The 22,646-nt window shown below is 56.3% G+C and overlaps 8 protein-coding genes across 8 annotated transcripts in view; 4 read left to right on the top strand and 4 right to left on the bottom strand.

Annotated features, from left to right (window-relative positions):
• Positions 1–1,255, bottom strand: part of W97_04290 (uncharacterized protein) — a gene marked incomplete at both ends in the record, with an annotated part of 1,740 nt that extends 485 nt beyond the window's left edge. The window contains 3 exons of the mRNA XM_007782182.1: positions 96–490; positions 553–598; positions 662–1,255. Of these exons, the coding sequence (XP_007780372.1) occupies positions 96–490; positions 553–598; positions 662–1,255 (1,035 nt within the window). The remainder of the gene's footprint in view (positions 1–95; positions 491–552; positions 599–661) is intronic.
• A 587-nt stretch (positions 1,256–1,842) lies between these two features.
• W97_04289 (uncharacterized protein) lies at positions 1,843–4,796 on the top strand (the record flags this gene model as incomplete). Its single annotated transcript, XM_007782181.1, has 6 exons — positions 1,843–1,888; positions 1,942–2,123; positions 2,189–3,350; positions 3,401–3,496; positions 3,547–3,732; positions 3,787–4,796. 6 exons carry the CDS (start codon positions 1,843–1,845, stop codon positions 4,794–4,796), a joined length of 2,682 nt encoding a protein of 893 aa, XP_007780371.1.
• Positions 4,797–5,573: 777 nt separating this feature from the next.
• Positions 5,574–7,606, bottom strand: W97_04288 (uncharacterized protein; the record flags this gene model as incomplete). The annotated part of the gene is made up of 4 exons (XM_007782180.1): positions 5,574–6,660; positions 6,735–6,976; positions 7,038–7,442; positions 7,571–7,606. 4 exons carry the CDS (start codon positions 7,604–7,606, stop codon positions 5,574–5,576), a joined length of 1,770 nt encoding a protein of 589 aa, XP_007780370.1.
• A 496-nt stretch (positions 7,607–8,102) lies between these two features.
• Positions 8,103–10,948, top strand: W97_04287 (uncharacterized protein; the record flags this gene model as incomplete). The annotated part of the gene is made up of 3 exons (XM_007782179.1): positions 8,103–8,279; positions 8,342–8,369; positions 8,418–10,948. 3 exons carry the CDS (start codon positions 8,103–8,105, stop codon positions 10,946–10,948), a joined length of 2,736 nt encoding a protein of 911 aa, XP_007780369.1.
• Positions 10,949–11,097: 149 nt separating this feature from the next.
• On the bottom strand, positions 11,098–12,618 carry W97_04286 (uncharacterized protein; the record flags this gene model as incomplete). Its single annotated transcript, XM_007782178.1, has 1 exon — positions 11,098–12,618. The coding sequence occupies one exon, from the start codon at positions 12,616–12,618 to the stop codon at positions 11,098–11,100; it is 1,521 nt and encodes a 506-aa protein (XP_007780368.1).
• Positions 12,619–13,236: 618 nt separating this feature from the next.
• Positions 13,237–14,208, bottom strand: W97_04285 (uncharacterized protein; the record flags this gene model as incomplete). The annotated part of the gene is made up of 3 exons (XM_007782177.1): positions 13,237–13,278; positions 13,329–13,904; positions 13,960–14,208. 3 exons carry the CDS (start codon positions 14,206–14,208, stop codon positions 13,237–13,239), a joined length of 867 nt encoding a protein of 288 aa, XP_007780367.1.
• Positions 14,209–15,595: 1,387 nt separating this feature from the next.
• Positions 15,596–17,300, top strand: W97_04284 (3-dehydroquinate synthase; the record flags this gene model as incomplete). The annotated part of the gene is made up of 4 exons (XM_007782176.1): positions 15,596–15,925; positions 15,978–16,024; positions 16,135–16,575; positions 16,634–17,300. 4 exons carry the CDS (start codon positions 15,596–15,598, stop codon positions 17,298–17,300), a joined length of 1,485 nt encoding a protein of 494 aa, XP_007780366.1.
• Positions 17,301–19,105: 1,805 nt separating this feature from the next.
• W97_04283 (uncharacterized protein) lies at positions 19,106–21,701 on the top strand (the record flags this gene model as incomplete). Its single annotated transcript, XM_007782175.1, has 2 exons — positions 19,106–19,646; positions 19,699–21,701. 2 exons carry the CDS (start codon positions 19,106–19,108, stop codon positions 21,699–21,701), a joined length of 2,544 nt encoding a protein of 847 aa, XP_007780365.1.
• Positions 21,702–22,646: the final 945 nt, after the last annotated feature.

The raw sequence follows: 22,646 nt of genomic DNA, 5'->3' as shown, positions 1-22,646 counted from the left end.
GGGGGGGGGTTGCGGGGGGAGGGGTGGACGATCGATGTCAGGAGATTTGTTTCGGCCCAGATCGAGAGCTGGTTAAATAAATGCAGCTGACTCACCCCTAAAGAACCTCCGGCCCAAAACGCATAGCACGTATCTGCAATCTTGTTGCACCGCCCATTGAAGCCTGCCCACTGGAGCTGTGTCGGCGTCGACGGCCGGTCCTTGTAGGATAGCTCGCCTGCTGTTGATATGAAGCTGCCCATTTTGACGAACGAGTGCGCGTCGTGGCAGGTCGCAGCGGTGTCAGTCTCGTCCATTCGCGTGTCTACGGCATCCTCTTCGTCCAGCGTCATGGTTTGCCGTGAGACCAGCCATCGGATTGTGATGTCGAGATTTGAGAGGCCGGTTATGGGGATGTTGTTCTCGGGCGCATCTTGTCGTTTTGCTTTCGCGCCGTGAGGCAGTCGGTCGAGGAAGGAGAGGCAGCCGATGGCGCAGTATGTGAAGCCGGCTACAGAACAGTGAGCCAGGAGGAATGCCAACCAATGTATCGGGTGCAGTGCACGTGCATACCATGTGCTTCGTGGAACGGCGCTTCCGAAATCCCTCCATCGTACGTCTGTCGAATATTAGATGGTGATCTCGCTGGCAGATGTGGCTGGCCAGAGGACCCTCAACGCACTTCAGACCCTCTAATGCACCACACCAGCTTGTCCACTTCGATGTCTTTTACTCCCTCGACCGGGCCGTCAACGAGCCCTCGGAGTATGTACCGCACGCCTCCTGCGCAGTACCCGAATCGCGTGTCCATACCGCCCTCGATCACACCATTCTCACCCAACGTCTCCCCGAAGCTCCCATCCGGCCTCTGCATCTCGGCCAGCCATTTCAGGCAGGCCCTCCTCCTTACGCGCTGCAGGTCATCTCCCAGTATGATCAGCGTCGCCAGCGCAAAGTAGGTAGCAGGGAGATTCGCAGGGTCCCATGGCGCGTTCGTCTCATTCCGCAACTCTCCAAAATCCGTAGCTGGAAAGCCGCGAAAGCCGCCATGGGGGTGCTGGCAGTGATATATCCAATCCACATAATCTTTGCGCTCAGCCTCGGTGGTGTGGCTTTTTAGACAGTCGAGGAGATCAAGAGCGGAGACGATGAAGAAGGCGAGGGTCATGCGCATCGAGTCGTTCGCAATGTACGCGTGCGGGAGGTAGGTCTTGAGGCATCGCGTCCAGTATTTGAGGTGTTTCGGCTTGTTTAGACTGGGGCTTTCGGAGGACATGGCGGAGAATGAAGCCGACACGCAGCCGGGGGGACGGGCGAGTGGTATACAGATAGTGCCCCGTCCAGTTGGTTTAGTCGTGGTTTACAGGTCATGGAGCCGGGAGCTTACAGTAGGTACCCAAACAATGGGGACTTAACAGTTTTGAAAGTCCCGTTGATGACGCCTTCCATGCAACTGGACCCTTAGCCGTTGTCAATTCGCAAGCGCGCCGATTGGCAGCGGGATGCGGCCAGAAAACTCCGGGAAGCTTGACGAAAAGCGGTGGGCAGCGGCAAAATCTCCACAAGAAACGCCCCAGGAACTTGTGGTTCAGCGGCTTCAGCGGCTTCAGCTCCATTGTACCACCGACTCCCATCGTACATCTTCAAGCGTTACGTTGGCCTTCTCAGGGACTACCGGCGACTGTCAAAACCCATCGCGCACCATCTCACGACCACGTATAATACTCTAAGCTCCCTAAAGACATCACCGTCCAGGGACCGTCTACATCACCCACCCCTTATCCAGGCTGGCGACGTCTAGCCACTCCCGCCGAGTCCCCTCCTTTTGATTCCCTCTAAACACGTTTGCGCAAACACTTCATCATGGCAGGCTTCGCCACCTCGTTCTGGTCTAGCGACTACGCTGGAGGTACGCGGCGCATTCGATATACCATATGCTTCCAGAAACTCACAGTCTATCAGGGCTCGGTGTGCTTTTCGGCAAGCTCCAGCAAGGCGTTCAGGAAAACCAGCAGGTCCTCACGATAGCGCGTATGCGCGCCGACGCCGAAGACCTCTACGGACAGCGGTTGGGCGACATCGGGCCTGCGACGGATCGAATCGCAGGCGGCTTCTCCAAGGACGAGGGTGCCAGCACGAAGAAGGTGCGCTGAGCCTGGTAGCGGAAAGCCGATGAGAAGCTGCGTCGCATGCTGACTAGAGTTACCAGGCGTACGATGGCGTACGGAGAGAGATGGAGGAGGCGTCCAAGAACCACCGCAAGATCGCCTCGAACATCCGCGAGCTGGTCGTCACGCCCTTCAGCCGCTGGTGCGACGCGCACGCTGCGCGAGTCCAAAGTTCACAAGACGCCTTACAAGCTAGCGTCAAGCTGCATGACAGACAGGCAGATGCGGTACGGAAGTCCCGCAGCCAGTACTACAACAAGTGTCGGCAAGTCGAGGACCTTGAGGAAGAAGAAAAGTTAGCGTTTCAGGACCCGCAAAGCGAAGCTGCGCAAAGCCCGAAGCCGAAGCCCCCGGTCGTTAAAGTGGTTGAACCTGATCACGAGGAAGAGGAGGAGCCGATTGACTTGGGCGACGAGACATTCAGCCCTCAGCAGCTCAAAAAGACCCTGACGCACATGCTCGAGAACATTAAAATCGGAGAACTCAAAATCCCGATCATCGGAACATACCAGAATGTTTCCACGGGAGCGCACATCACGGAATACATACAGAAACACCTGAGCGCCAGCAGCGTGAGCTACGCTGAGAGGATAGGGCAAGACTTGACAGACAAGGGCTTTTTACGACTCGTAGGCAATGTCGGCAGCACCTTCGCCAACAGCTCGAAGATGAACTACCAATGGAGACCCAAAGTCTTTCAGATCACCGGTGTACCGGAGAAGAAGAAGGCTCTAGACCGCACCGCCTCGGTTCTGTCAACAGACAGCGCGACCGTGGATTCGCCAGTAGGCGCTGTCGGTGATTATCTAGCTGGCTGGAACCCCTTGAACAACCCTTATCCCAACGAAACGCCGGCTGAGAGGCTCCGACGAGAAGCTCGCGAAGCGGATGAGCGGTACAAAGCCGCAGTCAGGAAGCTCGATGATCTCCGATGCCGGCTAGAGGAGTCAATAATAGATCATCTGAAATTCATGGAGCGGTGTGAACTCGATCGGCTCAAGGCCATCAAGTCGGTGATCCTTGACTTCTCAGGCGCCATCAGCAACGTTATTCCGAGCCTCCAGAGTACGGTTGACAACATGATGCTCTTCCAGGAGACCGTGCAGCCACTTGGAGACCTCCGATACTTGCTGGAGAACTACCGCACTGGAGGATTCGTCCCGAAAGTGCAGACATATGAGAACTACTACAATAATGTGGATGGTATGATGCGATACTTATATCCAACAAGATAGGCGCTGACATGACAGCAGAGCAGACATTCGGCGTAGATCTCGAAGCTAGAGCGCGCTCGGACCGGAAGCGTGTGCCGCTCATTGTTTCTACCGTTTTGACTTTCCTTGATCATCGTGAGTTTCTTCAACTTGTCGTCCTGTAGCCTTGGCTGACTTCTAGCCAGATTACCCGGACCTTGAAGGCGATGAAGCTCGCCGCGGCATTTGGCTGGTGGATGTACCCCTAGCCGCCACTCACCATCTACGAGCAGCCATCAACACGGGCAAATCCATCCCGCACGAAGTCCTTGAGAAGTATGAGATACCCATTGTAGCCAGCGTTCTGAAATTGTACCTTCTGGAGCTTCCCGGTAAGTTTCCCCGTTACACTGTCAGGGTTTACCCGCCTGACTGACGGGTATCAGACTCCCTCGTATCCTCCCACGTCTACGAAATCGTAAAAACAATCTACAGCACCACCGCAACCGACGTCTCCTCCGACGCGCGCATCTCCGTGATCCAAAACACACTCGGCCAGCTACGCCTCGCCAACATCGCAACGCTCGACGCGCTCATCACGCATTTTGTGCGCCTGATCGAGCTCACCAGCGCCGACGAAGCCTACATCTCCGCCCTCGCCCAGGCCCTCGCGCCCTGCATCCTGCGGCCCAAACAGGAGAGCTCCCTCACCATGAACGAGCGCTACGCCTACCGCCTCGTGCGCGACCTGTTCGCGCACAAGGAGGCCATCTTCGGGGAGCTGAAGCGCGCGTCGAGCCTTGCGCATTCGGCGTCGAGTGCCTCTGCCGCGACTGCTGCGTCTGCGGCTAGCAATAGCAGGGCCAGGGCGATTAGTACAGATGAGAGCAACCGGCGCGCGAACATGGAGGAGAGGGCGCGCGCGATCGCGAGTAGGAGCCGCGCGAGCAGTCCACAGCCCACCCAACGGGCGCATATGAGGGAGCGCTCGGCGGGAGGGGCGGAGACGAGGTTTCCGGTCAACACAAGCCCGACGGAACGCAGGATTGCGCCCGTCACGAGACATAGCCTTGAGGTGCCTGGCGCTGTGGTCGAGAGCGCGCCTGTTGGTGGCAGGGATATCAGCACGGCGCCACTGCCATCTGCGTCACCAGCGCCGACGCCAGCGCCACTCACAACCTCTCCACTGCACACGGCAAACGGCACGCCCACCGCAGAAATCGCGCATGAAAGCCCCGTCCAGGCGTACGTCTCCTCGATCGAGAAGAAGAACTCGCTTGGCAGGAGCGCGGCGACGACGGGAAGGTTTCCGAGGAAGCATCAGGCTGGCGGGCTGGCGAGGCAGAGTCTGATTAATAAGAGGGACAGTCAGGGGAGTTTGAGGGATGGGGAGGGCGTTGTGGAGGAACATAGGCCTGTGGGCGTGCAGTTGGAGGATAGGCCTATGGACGATTGAGAGAGCGAGCTGCAGGTGAAGGTGCGTGGAAAAGTGAAGCAGGAGAGAGAGTCAGCGGAAGGTATGAATAATGGATATATCCTGTATGCATAGAGGTGGCAAAGTCTGATGTTGTAGCGATAGATCTCTGGTGTTGATGCCGCTCGGATTGTTAGCAATGTCTGAGTAACTGCAGGTTCATTTGGTGCGATTTCACTGAGATAGAGGAACGCGTAATTTGAACCTTTCCTGCTGGGGGATATTTTAGTTCATGACATAAAGTTGATCGTGAGCCCGCACTTCACACTAGAAATTCTCGGGCTGTTTCCGGAATCTCTGCGAACCTTACAGTATTGCAAGAATCCACTTGAGAGATCGCAGAATTTGACTTCACCGGACACTCCCTTATGTTACAGGTAGTTGGTCTAGAGTCCCTTCTAGTGCGTCTTTGAGAAGTTGTAGAGCTTGGGTAGTGCTACATTAGATCTCCGTGTAGGGTGTAGCATAACGCCTGTAGGTAACGGAAAGGGATTTCAAGGTAGAAGCATTGCAAGTCCAGAGATGAAATCAAGGCGCAGGCGTACTAGGTATATGTCGCAGTCCCACGGAGCGAGCGCAGTGCATGTATTACGTTTTTCGGACAGCAAGCGTACCTCATCCGCAACATGCTGGCCCAGTCAATTGCAGTAAGAGGGTACAAGATGCTGCAGTAACGGAAAGCGGGCTGTGCATTTGCAGAGCCCCCTCTGCATATAGTTAAACAAATGAGCTGCTCGCTCCCCCACAATTCCTCCCTCTCTAAAGCTTGCCCCAATTGAAATACCTCCTACCAACAGATGTGACAAGCGCCCACTCACATCCCCAAACTCCAAGCCCTATAAGCAACTCGATCGCATAGCACAAAGCAACCTTGCTAGCGGCAGACCCGAGCGCTCTGAGGCCCACTACCGGACCTATCCCGCCACTCCACGGCGCAAACGGAGCACAAATCCCTTGCCGTGCTAGCCCCGGATTACTTGCGAAGCTCCTGACCATCTTGCCCAGTATAATGGCCCTAAGCGGAAGCAAAATCAATTCTGTGATGCAGCCGCTTAACACCGTGTCGAGCATCATGGCTGGCTCCTCTGAGAACGGCGTCACGCGGTGCCGTTTCCGAGGGCGCCGCGATACCTGGGAGTCGGTTGGAGGAGGCGATGTTCCTGATACGGGTGCCGCGAGGACGTCTTGGGTGGTGCGCGGATGGTCTTCGTGCTCCCTTTCACCCAAGGAGTCCCGTTCTTGCGCTACTGCAGTTCCTTCCCCACGGCTATCAGTAATTAGGAGTTCCTGGGGTTCTCTAGGCGAAGCTAGAGCTACCAGTGCCGTTGCTTGTCTCTCAGGCTGTGGTGAAGTGACTGCGTCATCGTGGGGAGAGTCTAGTGACTGCGTGAGGAATGCTGGGGACACTGGCTCATACGCAGTCCAGCCCACAAAGGACAAGGTTCCTCGGACGAAGCTCCGCCAAAAAGAAGGCGGCTTCGTCAGCATGCTCCGATAAGAGTTCCTGCGCTCCGTAGTCTCCTTGATAGTATGTTCGTCTGGTCTATCCGGCTTGCAGATATACGCTACGAAAGGCTCGCGGATGGCATTCTGGACAACGTTGCTGGCATGCCGCCATATCAGAGACAGCACCAGGGGAGATTCGAGTATCGAAGCTGCCCACGTGTACAATACAGCCGCGCTCATCCGCGAGGGAAAGGGGGGAGCTTGGATTGGCGATGCCTGAGTGAATGGGATAAGTCCCCGCAATGGTGGAAAAAGAGGCTTTGATGGCAATAGCCCAAGGCGCTGGTAGGTCGCGTACACAATCAATGGCGTCGAGAGGAGCTCTAAAGAGAAAACGATTCTACACATCTTAGCAATTAAACGACGTGACTACATCACCCTGGAATAAGATACAGTACGCATGGCGTAACTTACGTTCGCTCAATCCACGGCACGCTCTTCAAGTATGCCCTTACTGCTCTCCGTGAAAGTGTGGAGGTGATAACGAGCTGGTCGAGTAGCATTATGACATATTGAGGCCACAGACCCCAAGGGCTGATGACTAGCGAAAGCAGCTGGGCCGGGAGGCCACCGAAGAAGAAGTGGTAGAACCCCATATGATAGTAGCTTCTGCGCAGAATGTCGGTGAATGGAAGATCGGCTGGTACGCCGAAAGTCTGGCCAAAGCACATGAGCAAGACATACATTCAGTTGATCTTTGTTGTTAGTAGAACTGACCAAAAATCGATCTCTCAGGGAGCTGATCCACCAGGTACCCGATACCCTGAGCACAATCGCCATCCAGGAAGCGAACATAAGAGCTTTACTTTCCGCGTCGTAGTCGTCCTGACTTACTCGCCTGCTCCCGGCCTCGCCTGCCGTCCCATCACGGTACACAGGGATCTTCCTCACCACAACGCCAGCGGCAGCGAGCACATCGTTCTTGGCTCTTCTCAGCTGCCGCGCCAGCTCTCGAGACCGCGGGTTGATCGGGTGCCCACGGTCATCGTACTGCTGGACGTCGCCTGAAGCAGCATCGCCAGGATCGAGCGTCTGAGAGCTTCCTTCCGTGTCTTGGGCAGATGGCGCATCGTGATTTGCTGACTGGGTTTCTGCTTCCGGAGGCTCGAATGCTGAACGGCCCTGGTGTGCTTGTCAGCTCGTGCACAAAGTAACTATTAAGTAGAACCCAGATGAGCATCTGAGTTCAAACACAGCTTGCTAGATTCGACACGGATTAAAAGATAGTGCCGAACCATTCAATCACTTACAAAAGCCAAACGAGCCATGTATGCCTGCCGCCCCATGATGAGCTTTCTTCAGCAAGATCACGGATACCGGGCCGAATGCTGATAAAACTCTCAATAGATTCCGAGGTCTGAGTCACAGCAGTAAAAGAGTAAAAGGAACTGGTGTCTTTTCACTGAGTAAGAGCTGACAGGCTTCGTGATGCTGGGTTACGTCTGGAAGGCACTGATGTCTTCACCCAGGCCTTGTTACTTGACGTGAGAAACGGAAAAAACTGCTAATCGTAGCATGACCGCAGCGCGCCCGGAAGGCATCCTATGCTGCTGCTCGGACACTGCAACCCTCTTTCCTCGTGGGGACATTACATGTCGAAGGGAGGTTCGAGCACCTACAGTAGGGAGATTAATCTCCAAGGCAGCTCCTGGAGGTTCGGCGGAGCAGGGGTCCGCCGGCGGCGGGAATCTGCGCAAACGGTGCTCAAAGAAAAGTTTACAATGACCAACCACCTTTGCGACGCCGAGCAACTGAATCAGCACACGTATCTGCGCCGTGATAATGGCACACAGGACTACGATCAAGACGACATTCGAGCCCAGCAGAACCATCCGGCCTATATATACCGGCGGCGGCGTCGCCCTCAGCCAGAATGGCCGCATACTGGCAACCTGCCTCAACGAAGATGTGCTCTTGACCGAGCTCAGTACAGCCGCGCATCTGGCGCGGATAGAAGGCGTAAGTTCGGCCGTTCAGTAGGCGCTTGTGCTGCGTATCTGACATGTTGACGCGCAGTGTAGGATGGAGAAACCATTACCGCACTATCCCGTATGCGCCGGAAGCCTTATACACATGGTACCAGCTAATGTTGGCTAGTGACGCCCTCCGGGTCCCATGTCATACTATGTTCGAGGTCACTATCTATGCGGATATACTCGCTGAAGCCCTCCGCCTCGCCCGACGCAGTCATAGACGCCGAACTGCTCCGAACTCTCCGCCCTCACACCTCGCCCGTCGTAGTGTCCAGCGTTGATCGCACAGGTACATTACTCGCTACTGGGGGTGCCGATGGCGTTGTCAAAGTATGGGACATAAGAGGTGGTTTTGTCACGCATACTTTTCACGGACATAGCGGAGTCATCGCATCGTTGCACTTCTTCGAGGTAGAAGCTGCTGCTTCCGGAGTTGAGGATGCCGCCAAAAGTCGTCGGAAGAACAAGCGGAAGCAGGACCAGCGCAATGGAACATCCGAGACGGACGCCGCGGAAGAAGAGGCTACGCTCGGCTTCCGGTTAGCATCTGGTGGAGAGGATGGCAAGATTCGTATATGGGATCTACACAAGCGGAAGTCCGCCGCGATTCTCGACTCCCACGTCTCTGTTGTGCGGAGTTTGGACTTCTTGCCGCAAGAGAATGCGCTAGTGTCGGGTAGCAGGGACAAGACTGTCATGGTGTGGGACTCGCGGACGTGGAAAATACGCAGCACAATCCCGGTGCTGGAGGGCGTCGAGAGTACCGGATTTGTACAAGATGGGAGGTTCATCTACACTGGCGGCGAGAATGGCCGGGTGCGGATATGGTCTACCGCCACTGGGAGGGAAGTGACCCGAGAACAAGAAGCTGGCGCCGAGACCGAGGGCATCAGTGATATAATACACCAACCAGGCTTAAAGTACCTCCTCTCAATACACGCCGACCAAACTCTCATGCTTCACTCACTTGCGCCACTTGTGGACCTCGACCCAGAAGGGCTTACGGATCTTCTACCAATTCTGCGAAGGATATCGGGCACTCACGACGAGGTCATTGATGTGGCTTATGTAGGAAGAGACTCATCTCTACTAGCATTGGCTACGAACTTAGAAGACATCCGGATCATCTCGTTAGCTACTGAAGATTCATCCACCTCTGACGACGATGTTGGAGGCGATTACTTTGGTGCAGACGTCGCTGTACTTAAGGGCCATGAGGACATTATCATCTGTATGGACGTTGACTGGTCGGGTCATTGGCTGGCTACGGGTGCGAAGGACAACACCGCACGACTGTGGCGGATAGACCCCGACCACAACTCATTTACCTGCTACGCAACCTTTACCGGCCACGCCGAGTCCTTAGGTGCCATAGCGCTCCCCCGATTGGCACCCCCAGCAGGTTCCGCCGCACACACCAACCCCCTAGACCACCCCCCGAGCTTCGTCATCACAGGCTCCCAGGACAAAACCATCAAGCGCTGGGACATCTCCAGCGTCAAGAAGACCACCCGCGCTACCTACACCCGCAAAGCACATGACAAAGACATCAACGCCCTCGACGTGTCTCCCAGCTCCACCCTCTTCGCCTCCGCCTCGCAAGACCGCACCGTAAAGATCTGGTCAACGGAGGAAGGCGAAACACAAGGCGTGTTGCGTGGCCACCGCCGCGGCGTCTGGACCGTCCGCTTCGCGCCCAAGGACACGCCCGCCATCGGCAGCAGCGGAAGCCGCGGCCTCATCCTCACGGGCTCCGGCGACAAGACCGTCAAGATCTGGAGCCTGGCCGACTACGCCTGCCTCCTGACGCTGGAAGGCCACACCAATAGCGTCCTCAAAGCCGTATGGCTGCACGCGGAGAAAACGGACAGCCGCGACAAGCGCGGCGCGCAGGTCGCATCAGCCGGCGGGGACGGGCTGGTTAAGGTGTGGGACGCGACGAGCGGGGAGGTGGCGGCGACGCTGGACAACCACTCTGACCGCGTGTGGGCGCTCGCCGTGCATCCGGGGTCGAACACCCTCGTCTCGGGCGGGGGCGACGGCGTCATCACGTTCTGGGCCGATACGACGCAGGCGACGGCCGTGGCGGCCGCTGTAGCGGAGACGGAGCGCGTCGAGCAGGACCAGCGGCTCGCGAACTACATCGTCGCAGGAAGCTGGCGGGAGGCGATTACGCTGGCGCTGCAGCTGGACCAGCCGGCGCGGTTGCTCAGTCTCTTCAAAGGGGTTGTGGAGGCCGAGGAGCAGGAGGAGGGGAGTCTGTCGGGAAACAGGGACGTCGATGAGGTGTTGGGGAGCTTGGCGGATGAGCAGATCTTCAGGCTGCTGTTGAGGGTTAGGGACTGGAACACGAATGCGAGGACGGCGGGTGTGGCGCAGAGGGTGCTGTGGACGCTTGTGAGGAAGTATCCGGCGAGCAGGCTGGCGGGGTTGAAGGTTGATGGGAGGAGAGAGGGGAGGGGGAGTTTGAGAGAGGTGTTGGACGCGTTGAGGGCGTATACTGAACGGCACTATCGAAGGGTCGAGGAGCTGGTTGATGAGAGCTACCTCCTCGAGTTTACACTGAGGGAGATGGATGAAGTGTCTGGGGACCACAGGCTTACGAATGGCGCTAGCTCATTTGGCTCGAGCAAAGATGTCGTTATGGCAGAATAGGGATTTGAGCATTCAAGAATCATGTACGGCATGCGTCGGCGTCTAGATAGCTGAGTGTGCATACTTCTACAGATGAGCGGAGATGAGGGAACAGCAAATATGCGGATACGGTGCTTCTATGGTCTACTCTGTGTTGCACTTGTCTAATCTCACTCTACTCCAAACATCTTCGTCGTGCTTACGTTCATTCTACTCCACTTCCTGCCCGTCAGAATGCTGTTCAAGAACTGCGTCGGCCAGTACACATGGTAGAGCCACCACCATGGTAGCGGATCCCAGATCTCATACGTTCCGTCTTTCCACGACAGTAGGTGACCCAGGAAAACCTGGAAGCCCTCGGTAAATTCACCCCGGCCTCCTTTGCCTCGTAGAAGCTGTGAGAGCGGCAGAAGTACGAGGGTGACAACATCGTGCCCAACCCAGTAGTAGCGGTAAGGCCTCTTAGGAGTGACAGGGCCGTCCTCCTCGTTCACGCCGTTGGTATGTTGGTATCCGTTCGTTTCCTCTCTACTCTTACCGAGTAGGCTGAGGTATCCATCCACCATCTTGACCTCGTGAGAAAAGAGCGCAACAGCTGTATGCGCCCTTGGGTTGCACTCGATGGGATAGAGTCGGATCTCTTGCGGTCGTTTCTTGCCCAGATCCTCTTCCTTGACCAGGAAGTCGAAACTCAGGTGTCCCGTGAAGCTTCTACCACCCGCGTCTGCGAACCGCCTCGTGAAAGCCAACATAGCCCTACTGAGCGGCGAATCCGCAGGTATGGCCTTGTAATGCATGAGCAGCTCCGCAGAAGGACATGCCACGAAGGCCTTGACTTCCCCCTTGACGACCAGCGCATGCGTGCAGAACTCGGGGCCCCTGATGAACTCCTGCAGGATCCAGGGTCTGGAGGCCGATATCCTGATCCCCTGGACATGCTTCCTGGTCTCCGCCTCGGTCGGGCGCGGGAGCAGTGTCATATCGGCCCTACTCGCATCATCGAGCGCGATGCTCTTCATGATAAACTCCCTGCCCTGCCCAGCCCTCTCCCTCAACACCTTTTCGATCTCCTCCGCACTCGTCACCGTGATCGTCTCCGGCACAAGGAGCCCCAAGTCCCTGCACCTGCCAATGAACCGGTCCTTCTCATGCAGCGTCTCCGTCTGGCGCACGTCGAACTGGATCGCGCGACACGCCGTCCGCTTCTCGACGACTTCCTTGGCTTCGGCATCGGAGATTGCGCTCGCGACGCCCGAGCAGCTGACCCATAGGCTCACTCTCTCCCGCTGTATAACATCCACCAGGCTGCTGATGTAGGGTCCCGAATCTTCCTGCGCCCCTGGGGGCGTGAGCCGGTAGAAGCGTGCCAGCGCCGTGCTGACGCGGCTGCAGACGAGGGCGGGTGGGTTGCCGGGCTCGAAGTCGGCGCCGATGACGCGGTGGCCGGCAAGGTGGAAGAGGCGGGCGAGGGTTAGGCCTTTGGTCATGCCGACGCCGGTGACGAGGATAGTTTTGCGGCGGGTTGGGGGAAGGGTTTGGGGCTGTGGGACGGCAGTGGTGGGGAGAAGACGACGCAGGGCATAGCTGATGGCGAGGATGAAGGTGTCGAGCGGTAAGAAGAAGAGGGAGAGGAGGATTAGGGCGAGGTTTTGGAGGTAGTGGTGAGAGATGGGTGAGGTGCGGGTGAGCATCTTGGAAGAGATTATGCCCAATTGCACTCAGAAAGATGTTTCACAAAGCAAGTGAGGACTTGAGGAAATTTCAGAAATTGCTGGCAAGTTGGAGGATGGGGGATAGAGGAAGAAATACTGGAGGGGAATTGGCGGATCGAAATTTTGGAAGGAATCCCATAAACGACGTCATAGAGGTGCGCTGTTGGAACGACAGCCGATTCCATTATTGTGATTTATCATCGAGGCTATGAATCTACACTGTCCGAAAGAGTATTACTGATAGCAATTGTGGTGGTTGGTGGAGTGATTGGTGCAGTTGTACACAGATGCATGCCAAAGAGAGGAGGCGAATGTCACATCAGCTCCCCTCCGTAGTTTATGGCCATGCTACTCTACAATCGCTCGCAATTTGCAATTGCTCCCTACATGTAACACTATAACTATGGGAAGTATACTGAAGTCTATAAGGTACTTTCCTCAGCCCTTATGCCTGAAAGCCTTGTTTCGTTCATCATTGGCCCGTCCCAAGCCGGAGTATCAAGCTCTCTCCAAGCCGCAAAGCTCAGCTCTAATGTTTCTCAGACCTAACCCATGTCGCCGGACAGGTCTCAACAGAACTCGTCCTCTTGTAGGCATCTACTTCTCCTCGCCCACGCACCTAGTTATCTCAACGCCGTCCTGGAAGCACAAGTCAGTTGATATCTTGAAAGAAGGGGCTCCGAACTTACCGGGACACCAGTGGGCTCGTAGCTGTTAACAAGCTTGCTCTCGTAGACCAGGTTCGGGTTGCCTCGGACAGTCGTGTCAAGCTTAGCCTCGCCCTCGCGCTTAGCATACTGTTTCGAAGTCTTGTCCGCGAACCGCGCATCCACACCGTCCCCATCAGCGTTCGCCGCAGCCTCCATAGCCGCCCGCTTCTCTTTGACGCTGCTCCTGACGTACTCCAGGTAGGGCGGATTGCCGGGCTTGATCACATTGTCGGCTGCCAGCACCGAACCGGGGGTGATGAGTCCAAGATGCTCGCACAGCTTCAGGTCGGTGGTATAAGCGGGCTTGTAGTGGTCCAAGAACATCAGATCAATGTGCTTAAGCATGCCATTGCTGTACAGCCTCTTGATGGAGACATCGCTGGGGCCCACAATGACCTTAACAACATCGCTGAGACCGGCCAGGTCGACGAGCGACATGATTACTGCCGCGAACTCTGGGTTTCGCTCCAGACTGAAGAAACGCTTGCCGCCGGCCTTGCGGACGGCGTCGCCGAAGAGAATGCACGAGTAGCCGATGTAGCCTCCTAGCTCAACCTGTGCTCGAGGTCAACGTCAGTCGAAGAAGGACTGCCGGAATCTGTGAACGTACCATGGTCTCTGGCCTGACTTCTGCGATGAGGTCTGATACGATCTTGCCCTTGTCTTCGCCGACGTTCATGAGATACCTCTTCGTCCGCCCATACTCGTCGATTGCCTCGAGGACGCGCGACGGCGAGCCGCGGATCTCCTCGATGTTCGGTCTGCTGTGGACAAAGTGCAGCAGCTCAATTTCCCGTCCATCGTCAAAAAAGACGTCCTCTTGCTCCGAGTACGCCTTCTTCTGGTCAAAGTCGGGCATCTTGATTTCGGTGTCTCTGAGTTACAATGGATAGTCGTTCGGGGTGGCTAGAACGCGTGGGTGCTTCAAGAAGAGGCAATGGCTCCGTCTGCAGCAGCAGTCCAACGTCGCCTCGAATGCAATGGACACGTCTCGTGCCGGGAGAGCTCTTCTCGCTTGGCTGCTGTGGCACATGCAAACTCAGGAAACAGCGCTGATCGCGGGAAACAATATTCTCAACGGAGAGACCGATTGTCGGTGAGACGCGTTTTTGGCGTCGGACCGGGGTCGTCTGCGGGTTGAGGGGTAATCGAATGACGACGCGGGGCGGGGCAGTTGGAAGTTGAGGTTCTCGAGCGGGCCGCAACTCGAGCTTAGAGTGGGAGAACCACGGTCGCGAAGGTGGACGCGTTACGGGAGGCTATGAAGTAATGGAGCGATATCCACGCACCGAGAGCATCACCGTTGAAACTCAGTTGCTGGTAGTGGTGTAGTGCGCCCGCGTGCATGCAGTGGTGGGCATCCTTGACGCTGACACTCCAAGCCCCTCCAAGCCCCTCGCTAGGCTGGATTAAGGTTTTCAGCCCCTGCCCCTCCAGATCGAAAAGCAAAACGGCATTTCCATTCTGATGGGTTTTGTGTGCTCGCTTTCATTTGTTGTGATTTGTGTGCCTTGCATTGCTCTAGTACCAACTGTGGCCGACGACCAGTCTTTCGGGGACATCAATGGCTGCCATCAGGTTCACTTCCTCATGCCGTTGAAACAACGCTGCGCGGTGGTGTCGAGGACGTTTCCGTGCACCGCGATCGTCATAACTCAATCTACCCGAGTTTTGGCGCCCGCTAAGATCTGAGATATTCGCATGTTTTCCCTGGACGGCCTAGATCCGTGGGGTGCACCGTAGCCGCTTGACGACATTGCAGGAAATTTTTCTTACTCCCCCCCGAGCGGACCAGGGCTTCCAAGGTCAGCTCCCAGGGCAACCGCACGGCCTGCCGAGCTCGCTCAGCCGTCATGATCACACCATGGCACCGTTTCATATCATGCTACGCTCGAAGAAGGTTCGCTGCTGAGAGCACTGGGGTCTCCTCTGCGAAACCTTGTCTGGTATGGAGGCTAGTGTGACTATGGGGCAAACTCAGAGTAACCGGAACGGGATTCGATATGATTGTTGACGTTGAGCGCTTTAATCTGCTCGGCACTTCCCTTTTTTGCAATGTGTACTTCTCATCGGTGGGCGTTCCAGGTCTCCGAGCCACGTGTGGGCGTCGCTCCTGCCCTTCTCTTAACATAAGCCAAGTCCCCGGCCGAGATCCGTTTCTCAGACAAGTCAACCTTCTCAGCTCTCGAATACCTTCCAATTCTGTACTTTAACAGTACATAGATTTCTGCTTCTCTTCCTACAACATGTCAGACCTCAAGGCTACCGTCCAAGAGACCAAGACCGGCTTCCACGTCGAGGGCTACGAGAAGATCGAATATGACTTCACCTTCCTTGACGGCGTTTTCGACACGAAGAACAGCAACCTTGCCGACTGCTACACGCGATGGGGACGCTGCTTGGCCGTCATGGACCTGAACATCTACAACATCTACGGCGAGCAGATCGAGAAGTACTTTGACCACTACAAGATGGACCTGAAGATTCACAAGACCATGATCGGAGAAAAGGCCAAAACCATGGACACGCTGCTGAGCATTGTTGACTCCATGACCGAGTTCGGTATCATCCGAAAGGTAAGACTGGCATTGAACGATGACGAGAAATCAACACTGACATGCACTGCAGGAGCCTGTCCTGGTCGTTGGTGGTGGGCTGGTCACTGATGTTGCCGGGTAAAAACCACTACCGGTCCACCGCCAAGATTAACTTCAAGGCACTCTGGCCCATTATCTCCTAAGCAGAATTGTCAATCGGGGTGGACTGGACTAACCGGAGATCATAGCTTCGCTTGCGCGGCCTATCGTCGAAACACCAACTTCATCCGAGTCCCAACGACTGTCATCGGACTGATCGATGCCTCCGTCTCGATTAAGGTGGCCGTCAACTACGGCAACTACAAGAACAGGCTCGGTGCCTACCATGCCCCGATGCACACGTTCTTGGATTTCACCTTCCTCCGAACTCTTCCTAAGGGGCAGGTCCGCAACGGCTTCGCAGAGTTAATCAAGATCTCGACCTGCGCTCATCTTCCTACATTCAACCTGTTGGACAAGTACTGCGAGCAGCTCATCGAGACTGGTTTCGGTCGCAAGGACGGTGCGCCCGAGGAGGTCACCAACGCCGCAGACGAGATCAACCGCGCCGGCATTCACGAAATGCTGAAGCTGGAAACCCCCAACCTGCACGAGATCGGTCTGGACCGAGTCATCGCTTATGGCCATACGTACTGAGTCCTCTGCCATATCCGCAAATTCCTGGAGCTGTAGCTGACAATGTGACAGGTGGTCTCCTCTCCACGAGCTGGTGCCTGAGGTACCACTACGACACGGCCATGCCATCTCGATTGATATGGCATACTCCGCCACTCTTGCCAACATGCGCGGCCTCCTCAGTGATGAGGAGCACAAGAGGCTCTTGAACCTCTTCTCACGTGCCGGTCTGTCAATGGATCACCGTGACTTCAACGAGGAGATCCTCGACAAGGCAACCAAGGCCATTCTCAAGACCCGTGACGGCCTGCTCCGCGCTGCTGTTCCCAACCCCATCGGCTCCTGCGTCTTTTTGAATGACGTCTCCGCCGAGGAGATGAACGCTGCCCTCCGGAAGCACAAGGAGATCTGCAAGGGATACCCGCGCAACGGCGAAGGCCTTGAGGCTTTCGTTGACTCCAGCGACACCGGGTACACCATGAACAACAAGCCCGTCGAGGCCAAGACCAACGGCGCGAACGGCCATGTTTCGAACGGCACTGTCATCAACGATGACACGAAGGTCAATGGCAAGCCAGTCCAGAATGGCGATGCCGTCAAGGCGGCGACCAAGCACGCTTCGGGCCCCGAGGGTGTCGATGGACTCCAGAACCCGGTGACCAACGGTGCTACCGAGCACGCCAACGGCCTCAACGGACACAGCAATGGCACCAACGGCCACAGCAATGGCGTGCACTGATTGTGTTACGCGTACGAATGGGCGGCTTTCGTCAAAGAATCCAAGCGTTGAGTAGGTAGCGATACCATGGAGTTGAGAGCGTAGACTAGTTCAAAAGTTGATGGAGATTATTCACACTTCCGTCTCTTCAGAAGCGTTTGTGCTCCCTCTCGTGCAATGTTGCCCTTGTGTTCGTGAGATGTGTTGTGGTTGCCAAGTCTTATCCAGTCCGTTGGCTCTTGCTTTCTCCCAGTGATTCAGGTCGCAACGGTGTGGCGCCATACGAATGGCGCACTCTAACCATACGCAAACGAGAAGCATGCCATGCCAAGAGGAAGAAATCTCCGTGAAGCTACTGGCGCGAGACATCCTTCGCCAACATTGCACATTGGATATCTCCGAGTTTACAGCGGTGAACGTCTGTCGAAAGCGTGGCATTACCCGTGATCGAATAGGCTTATGAAGATGCCGCGGCGCGGCACATGTCTTTTGAGTTGCTACGTTCTGCCATGACACAATAACCGTTCCACCTCCTGAGCGTTCGATAGCGCATCATGCGATGTTTCCTGGTTTTGATTGCGCCGTTGCTGCTAGCACTGGCAGAGGGAGCTCCGACCAACAGACGACCAACAGCAAACTCCGGGTGCTGAGAAGCCCGCGGTCGTGCAACGGGCATTAATGTTATTTCATCTTCGCCCAGCCACCGTCACGTCTCGTCTCGTAGGGCTTCCGTCTGCTTGGGGCATAGTGAGCTCCTTTCCGTCCAGGATCCTCAGGGACAAACTGTTAGTGCTGGCTGGATGGGTAAGGTTGGTGTCTTCACCTCTACCCCTGCGGCGGAGTATGTCTGTCCTCCGTGCCTCATGAGCCCAAAGCTGCCTTCTTATTTCATAGTCGCAGTCGTTCTTTCTCCTCTTGCGCCTTCAGCATCTTCGTACTTTTGTTGACTCGGATCAATCTTCTGCTGCGGCTGCCGCGCTGAAGACGACACGCGCATGATTCATTGACTTCAACGGACCGTGCGCTCACTCCTTTCGGGACGGAGTTTGACGCTACTCGCGAGCCCCCCCAGCTCCCCTCGTGCATCTGCACCCTTCCGCACGGGACGAGCATTGCTTGAAACTGACCATTGAAAGCTCTGTGACTGTGTCGAGCCTGGCGGTAGCCAGAGGAGTAGGTGCGCATCAACTCCAGCGAGCCGTATGCAAAAAACCACTGCGTTGTTCGCTACTATTGAGACCTGTTACCTTACTCTACTACTGCCCTGCGCTGACACTCTCGATCAGACATTCATTGTAATGACTTCTTGATTTCACGAACCGATGTTGTACTGAAAACCTCCTCGCGCCTTCCCGTTGTTGTACGACCTGAGGGCTGCACACATGCACAGCCTGCACATTGGCCCCTAGCGACAAACGAACAACAGTTCGCAGCGTACTCTCACCAGGAAGCAGCACAATTAGCACCGGGAGGCCCCGGGCAGTACAATGGCGACGACCCTACCAAGACCCTCACGACCCTCCTTCGCTCCGCCAAACACCCCACTACCTTCCCTCCCAGTATTAAAATCACGAAAAGGCTCGATCAGTTCACCGGCCTCGGAGTCGAGACGAGGCTCAATAGCGTCGTTGCTCTCGTCAGCAACTCCAGGACGTGCGGTATCGTCATCTGTTTTGCCTACGCGGCCGAAGGCCAGAATACCCTCCAGCTCGACACCCACCGTCCCTACAATCTTCACAGACAACAATACGCCAGCAGCGCCGACGCCGGGGAAGACATTACGGAAAACCATAAGCATTGGGTCTTTTCCACAACCTCCCAAGGGCATGGGACGCACATCAGGGCACACCACGAGCCCTCTATCACTAAGCGCGACACCAGAAGATGCACCAGAAGGCCAGAGGAGCGCGAGGAGCTCGAGGAGTTCGATCGGCTCGACCACGCGGGATAGCACTGGCCGCAGGTCGAGCAGCAACAGGACAAAGGTTGCTGGACCCGGAATACCACTGAGGTCACCATTACCTTCATCGAGATTACCGGATTGGCCGCTGGAGGCCAACAATGGGCTTTTGAACCCGCCCTCGCCTCGCAGTCGAAATTCCTCTGCGCACGGATCGTATGCATCAGCAACTACATTTGAGGACATCGGCGAAGAGATCTTCATAGCAGATGCGGTTTCTGGTGGCATACCGGCAACCGACAGGCAATCGGCGCAAAAAGATGGCAACGGAAATGTCATTGTTAGTGTAAGAGTGCGACCGGACGCCGGAGGCAACGAGGGGGGTAAGACAGAAGTGGAGTGGATGGTCGATGGGCGCAAATCATTGGTATCATACAGAGGGCGAGAGGGGGGCGAGTACATTTACGGTGCGCTTCTATGTGCGTTCTCTTCTAGGGAAGCAATACTGACTGTTCCCAGACAACGTTTTTACGGCTCACGACAACAACGCCAAGGTCTACGACTCGGCTGCCAAACGGCTAGTGCGACGCGTGATGGAAGGCTACCACGGTACAGTCTTTGCATACGGAATGACAGGTACCGGGAAGACATTCTCGATGCAGGGAACAGCAACGTCACCCGGTGTCATCCCCCTGGCAATCACCGACATATTCTCCTTCATTCGGGAAAGCCCGCACCGCGAGTTCCTCCTGCGGGTAAGCTACCTGGAGATCTACAACGAGAAGATCCACGACCTCCTGGCAGGTCCGCCAATGGCTGGGCAGACACAGGAAGAAGTCAAGCTGCGAGAGGACAGCAAACGAGGCGTATACGCAACTCCGCTGAAAGAAGAGATCGTACAGAGCCCGACACAGTTACTGCGAGTCATCGCGCGCGGCGATAATGCGCGACGTGTGAGCAGCACTCAGTATAATGCTCGTAGCTCACGGAGTCACGCTGTCGTGCAGATCGTGGTTGAAAGTCGTGACCGCGTTCCTGGAAGCGGCACACTGCATGAGAGCAAGCGCGCAGCACTCGCGCCCGGCGGTGTGCGCGTATCCACGCTGAGCCTGATCGATCTTGCGGGTTCGGAAAGAGCTGCCGAGAACAAGGAAAGGCGGACCGAGGGCGGGCATATCAACAAGAGCTTGCTAACCTTGGGTACGGTCATCGCGCGGCTGTCTGGCGACAAGGAGAAGGAGTCGTCCGGAAATACAGCGGACAAGGAAAAGCACTTGCCTTACCGAGACAGCAAACTAACCCGCCTGCTGCAGCCAGCGCTTTCAGGAAACTCACTTGTCAGCATTCTCTGCACAGTCCAGCTCGGGTCTGTGGGAAGCGTCGCCTCTGCCAACTCTCATACCGGCGAGACTTTGAACACGCTCAAGTTCGCATCCCGAGCAAAGAACAACATCGTCAGCCACGCCAAGAAAGCCGAGGAAGCGCTGCCCAACGGCGCCGATGCTGGCAGCCGGGCGCTCCTGGACCGCTATCGCATGGAGATCCAAGAGCTGCGCAAACAGCTAGAAAACCAAACCCGTGAGCAAACCAATGCCCGGGACGAGGAAGAGGAGCGGGCCCGAGAGCTCGAAGCCGAGCAGCGGCACGAAGAGCAGATGCTCGAGATGCAGCTCGCCCGGACAGCGCTCAAGGAGCGCATCGAGCACCTGAACCGACTGATCCTAAGCTCAAAATCCCTAGGCGTCAACGCCAACCGCTCCTTCGGCTACCAGCCTCGAGAGTCGCTAGCCAGCAACAACGACTCGCACATCGTCTCCCAGCGCTCCTCGACCGCGAGCCGCGCGACGCTCGAAGTGCCGAATCTGAACCGCAAATCCTCGTCCAGCTCAGGCGACTCCCCTCCCTCACGACCTTTTTCAAACACCCTGGGCGCCGAACCGGGCTCCGAGGAAGAAGACTCCATCGGCGAATACGGCGACGGCACCGCGACTCAAGCGGCCCAGATCCGCGCCCTTCAAGCCGACCTCGCAGACCGAAACCGGTATATCTCCACACTCGAATTGCGGCTGCGCCAAGCGCGTCGCTCGAGCAACTCACGCGTCACAATGGCGTTCCACAAGCCGCAGCTGCACGAAGAAGGCGGCGCAGAGGCGCTGCTGAAGGAGAAAGACGCCGAGATCGCGGAACTGCGCGCAAGGCTCGATGACAAGGATCGCATGGTCACGGCACTCAGGACCGCAGCGAGGCAGCGCGACATCGCGAGCCCCAGCAAGGAGGCGCCGGCGTTGCCGGAGCGGCGCAGGATCTCGGCACATCGGAGTCAGAGTAGCGGTGCGAGCGAGACGCAGAAAAAAACGATGAGCGGGCCGTTGCCGCTGCTGCTGCCGGAGAAGGAGAGTGCGGGTGGCGATGTCGATGTCATGACGAGGATGATTGATAGCATGATGTCGGATAACGGCGTTTTGCTCACAAGGAAGAGCTCGAGGCGGACGAGTCTGAGGACGGGGAGTGAGGGTAGGTGATGAGTTAGTGGGAAGGGGTGAAGGGGCCGTGTAGATGTGGATACTATGGCGTGTGTCGTGGGTGTGGAAGGGGATTGCCTTAACAGCATTGCAACCGGAGTAAGGGGGGATTGCCTGATGGACATCCTTATGGATCTCTTGATACCCTTGGTTCTGGGTTCTAGATTTATTTCTATCCGTTCGCACCGCCGTTTGCGCTCTCACGATTGACCGCTACATTGACATGACGGGACTGAGGCGTCTAATTGGCAAGGCCATAATTCGGCTTGCGCTACTCAATACTCCTAGAGTGTCAGAGTGAGGGGAGTTCTTATCAGACACACTCGGGAAAGAAACGGGGGTTTTGGACAGAAGCCGCAACGCGGATATAGTTAGTGTTTGGACCATTGAGGCTCCAAACTCGAGGGCCGTTCCAGCGGACCAAGGACCCATGAGCGGAAAACGGCAACGCCACGATCTTGGCTGCACGGCTGATCGACCGGACTTCCCTCTTCTCCACCAGGCCGGGTGTTTCAGAATCCCCACGGCGCCGCGTATCACAGCCTGCTGGCAGCGACATGCGTTTTGGCAGTGACGCACTCCTCGACGGCAATCATGCGGCTCTATGTATGCACTTCGATTGTCAGCTTCTCTCTCTAACCCATGCTCCATCCATGCGATGCCGCTTCTCCGCCTTCGAGGGCCGGCCTTCATCATGCCGGGCCTTGACGGACACCGGCTCCTCAACTCTCCCTCTGTGAGCTCTTATGTGGGGGACGCACAAGTCCGCTTACCATGCAGCTCTGGCCATCTGAAACCTGCATGTTGACCTGATCGTTGCGGCGATCAGTAGCCAACCACATTGTTACATTGGCCTGCAGCTTTCGCATGTCTTCTCCCACACCTGCTGACGTCTTTCTTCTCCGCCTGCCGGCCATGTTGTAGCTCGCCACTTCTGGACTTGAA

This window comes from Coniosporium apollinis, assembly GCF_000281105.1.
Source record: "Coniosporium apollinis CBS 100218 chromosome Unknown supercont1.18, whole genome shotgun sequence".
NCBI classification, from domain to species: Eukaryota; Fungi; Ascomycota; class Dothideomycetes; genus Coniosporium; species Coniosporium apollinis.
Note: the sequence above shows the minus strand (reverse complement) of the source record. Positions and strands in the feature narration are given on the sequence as shown.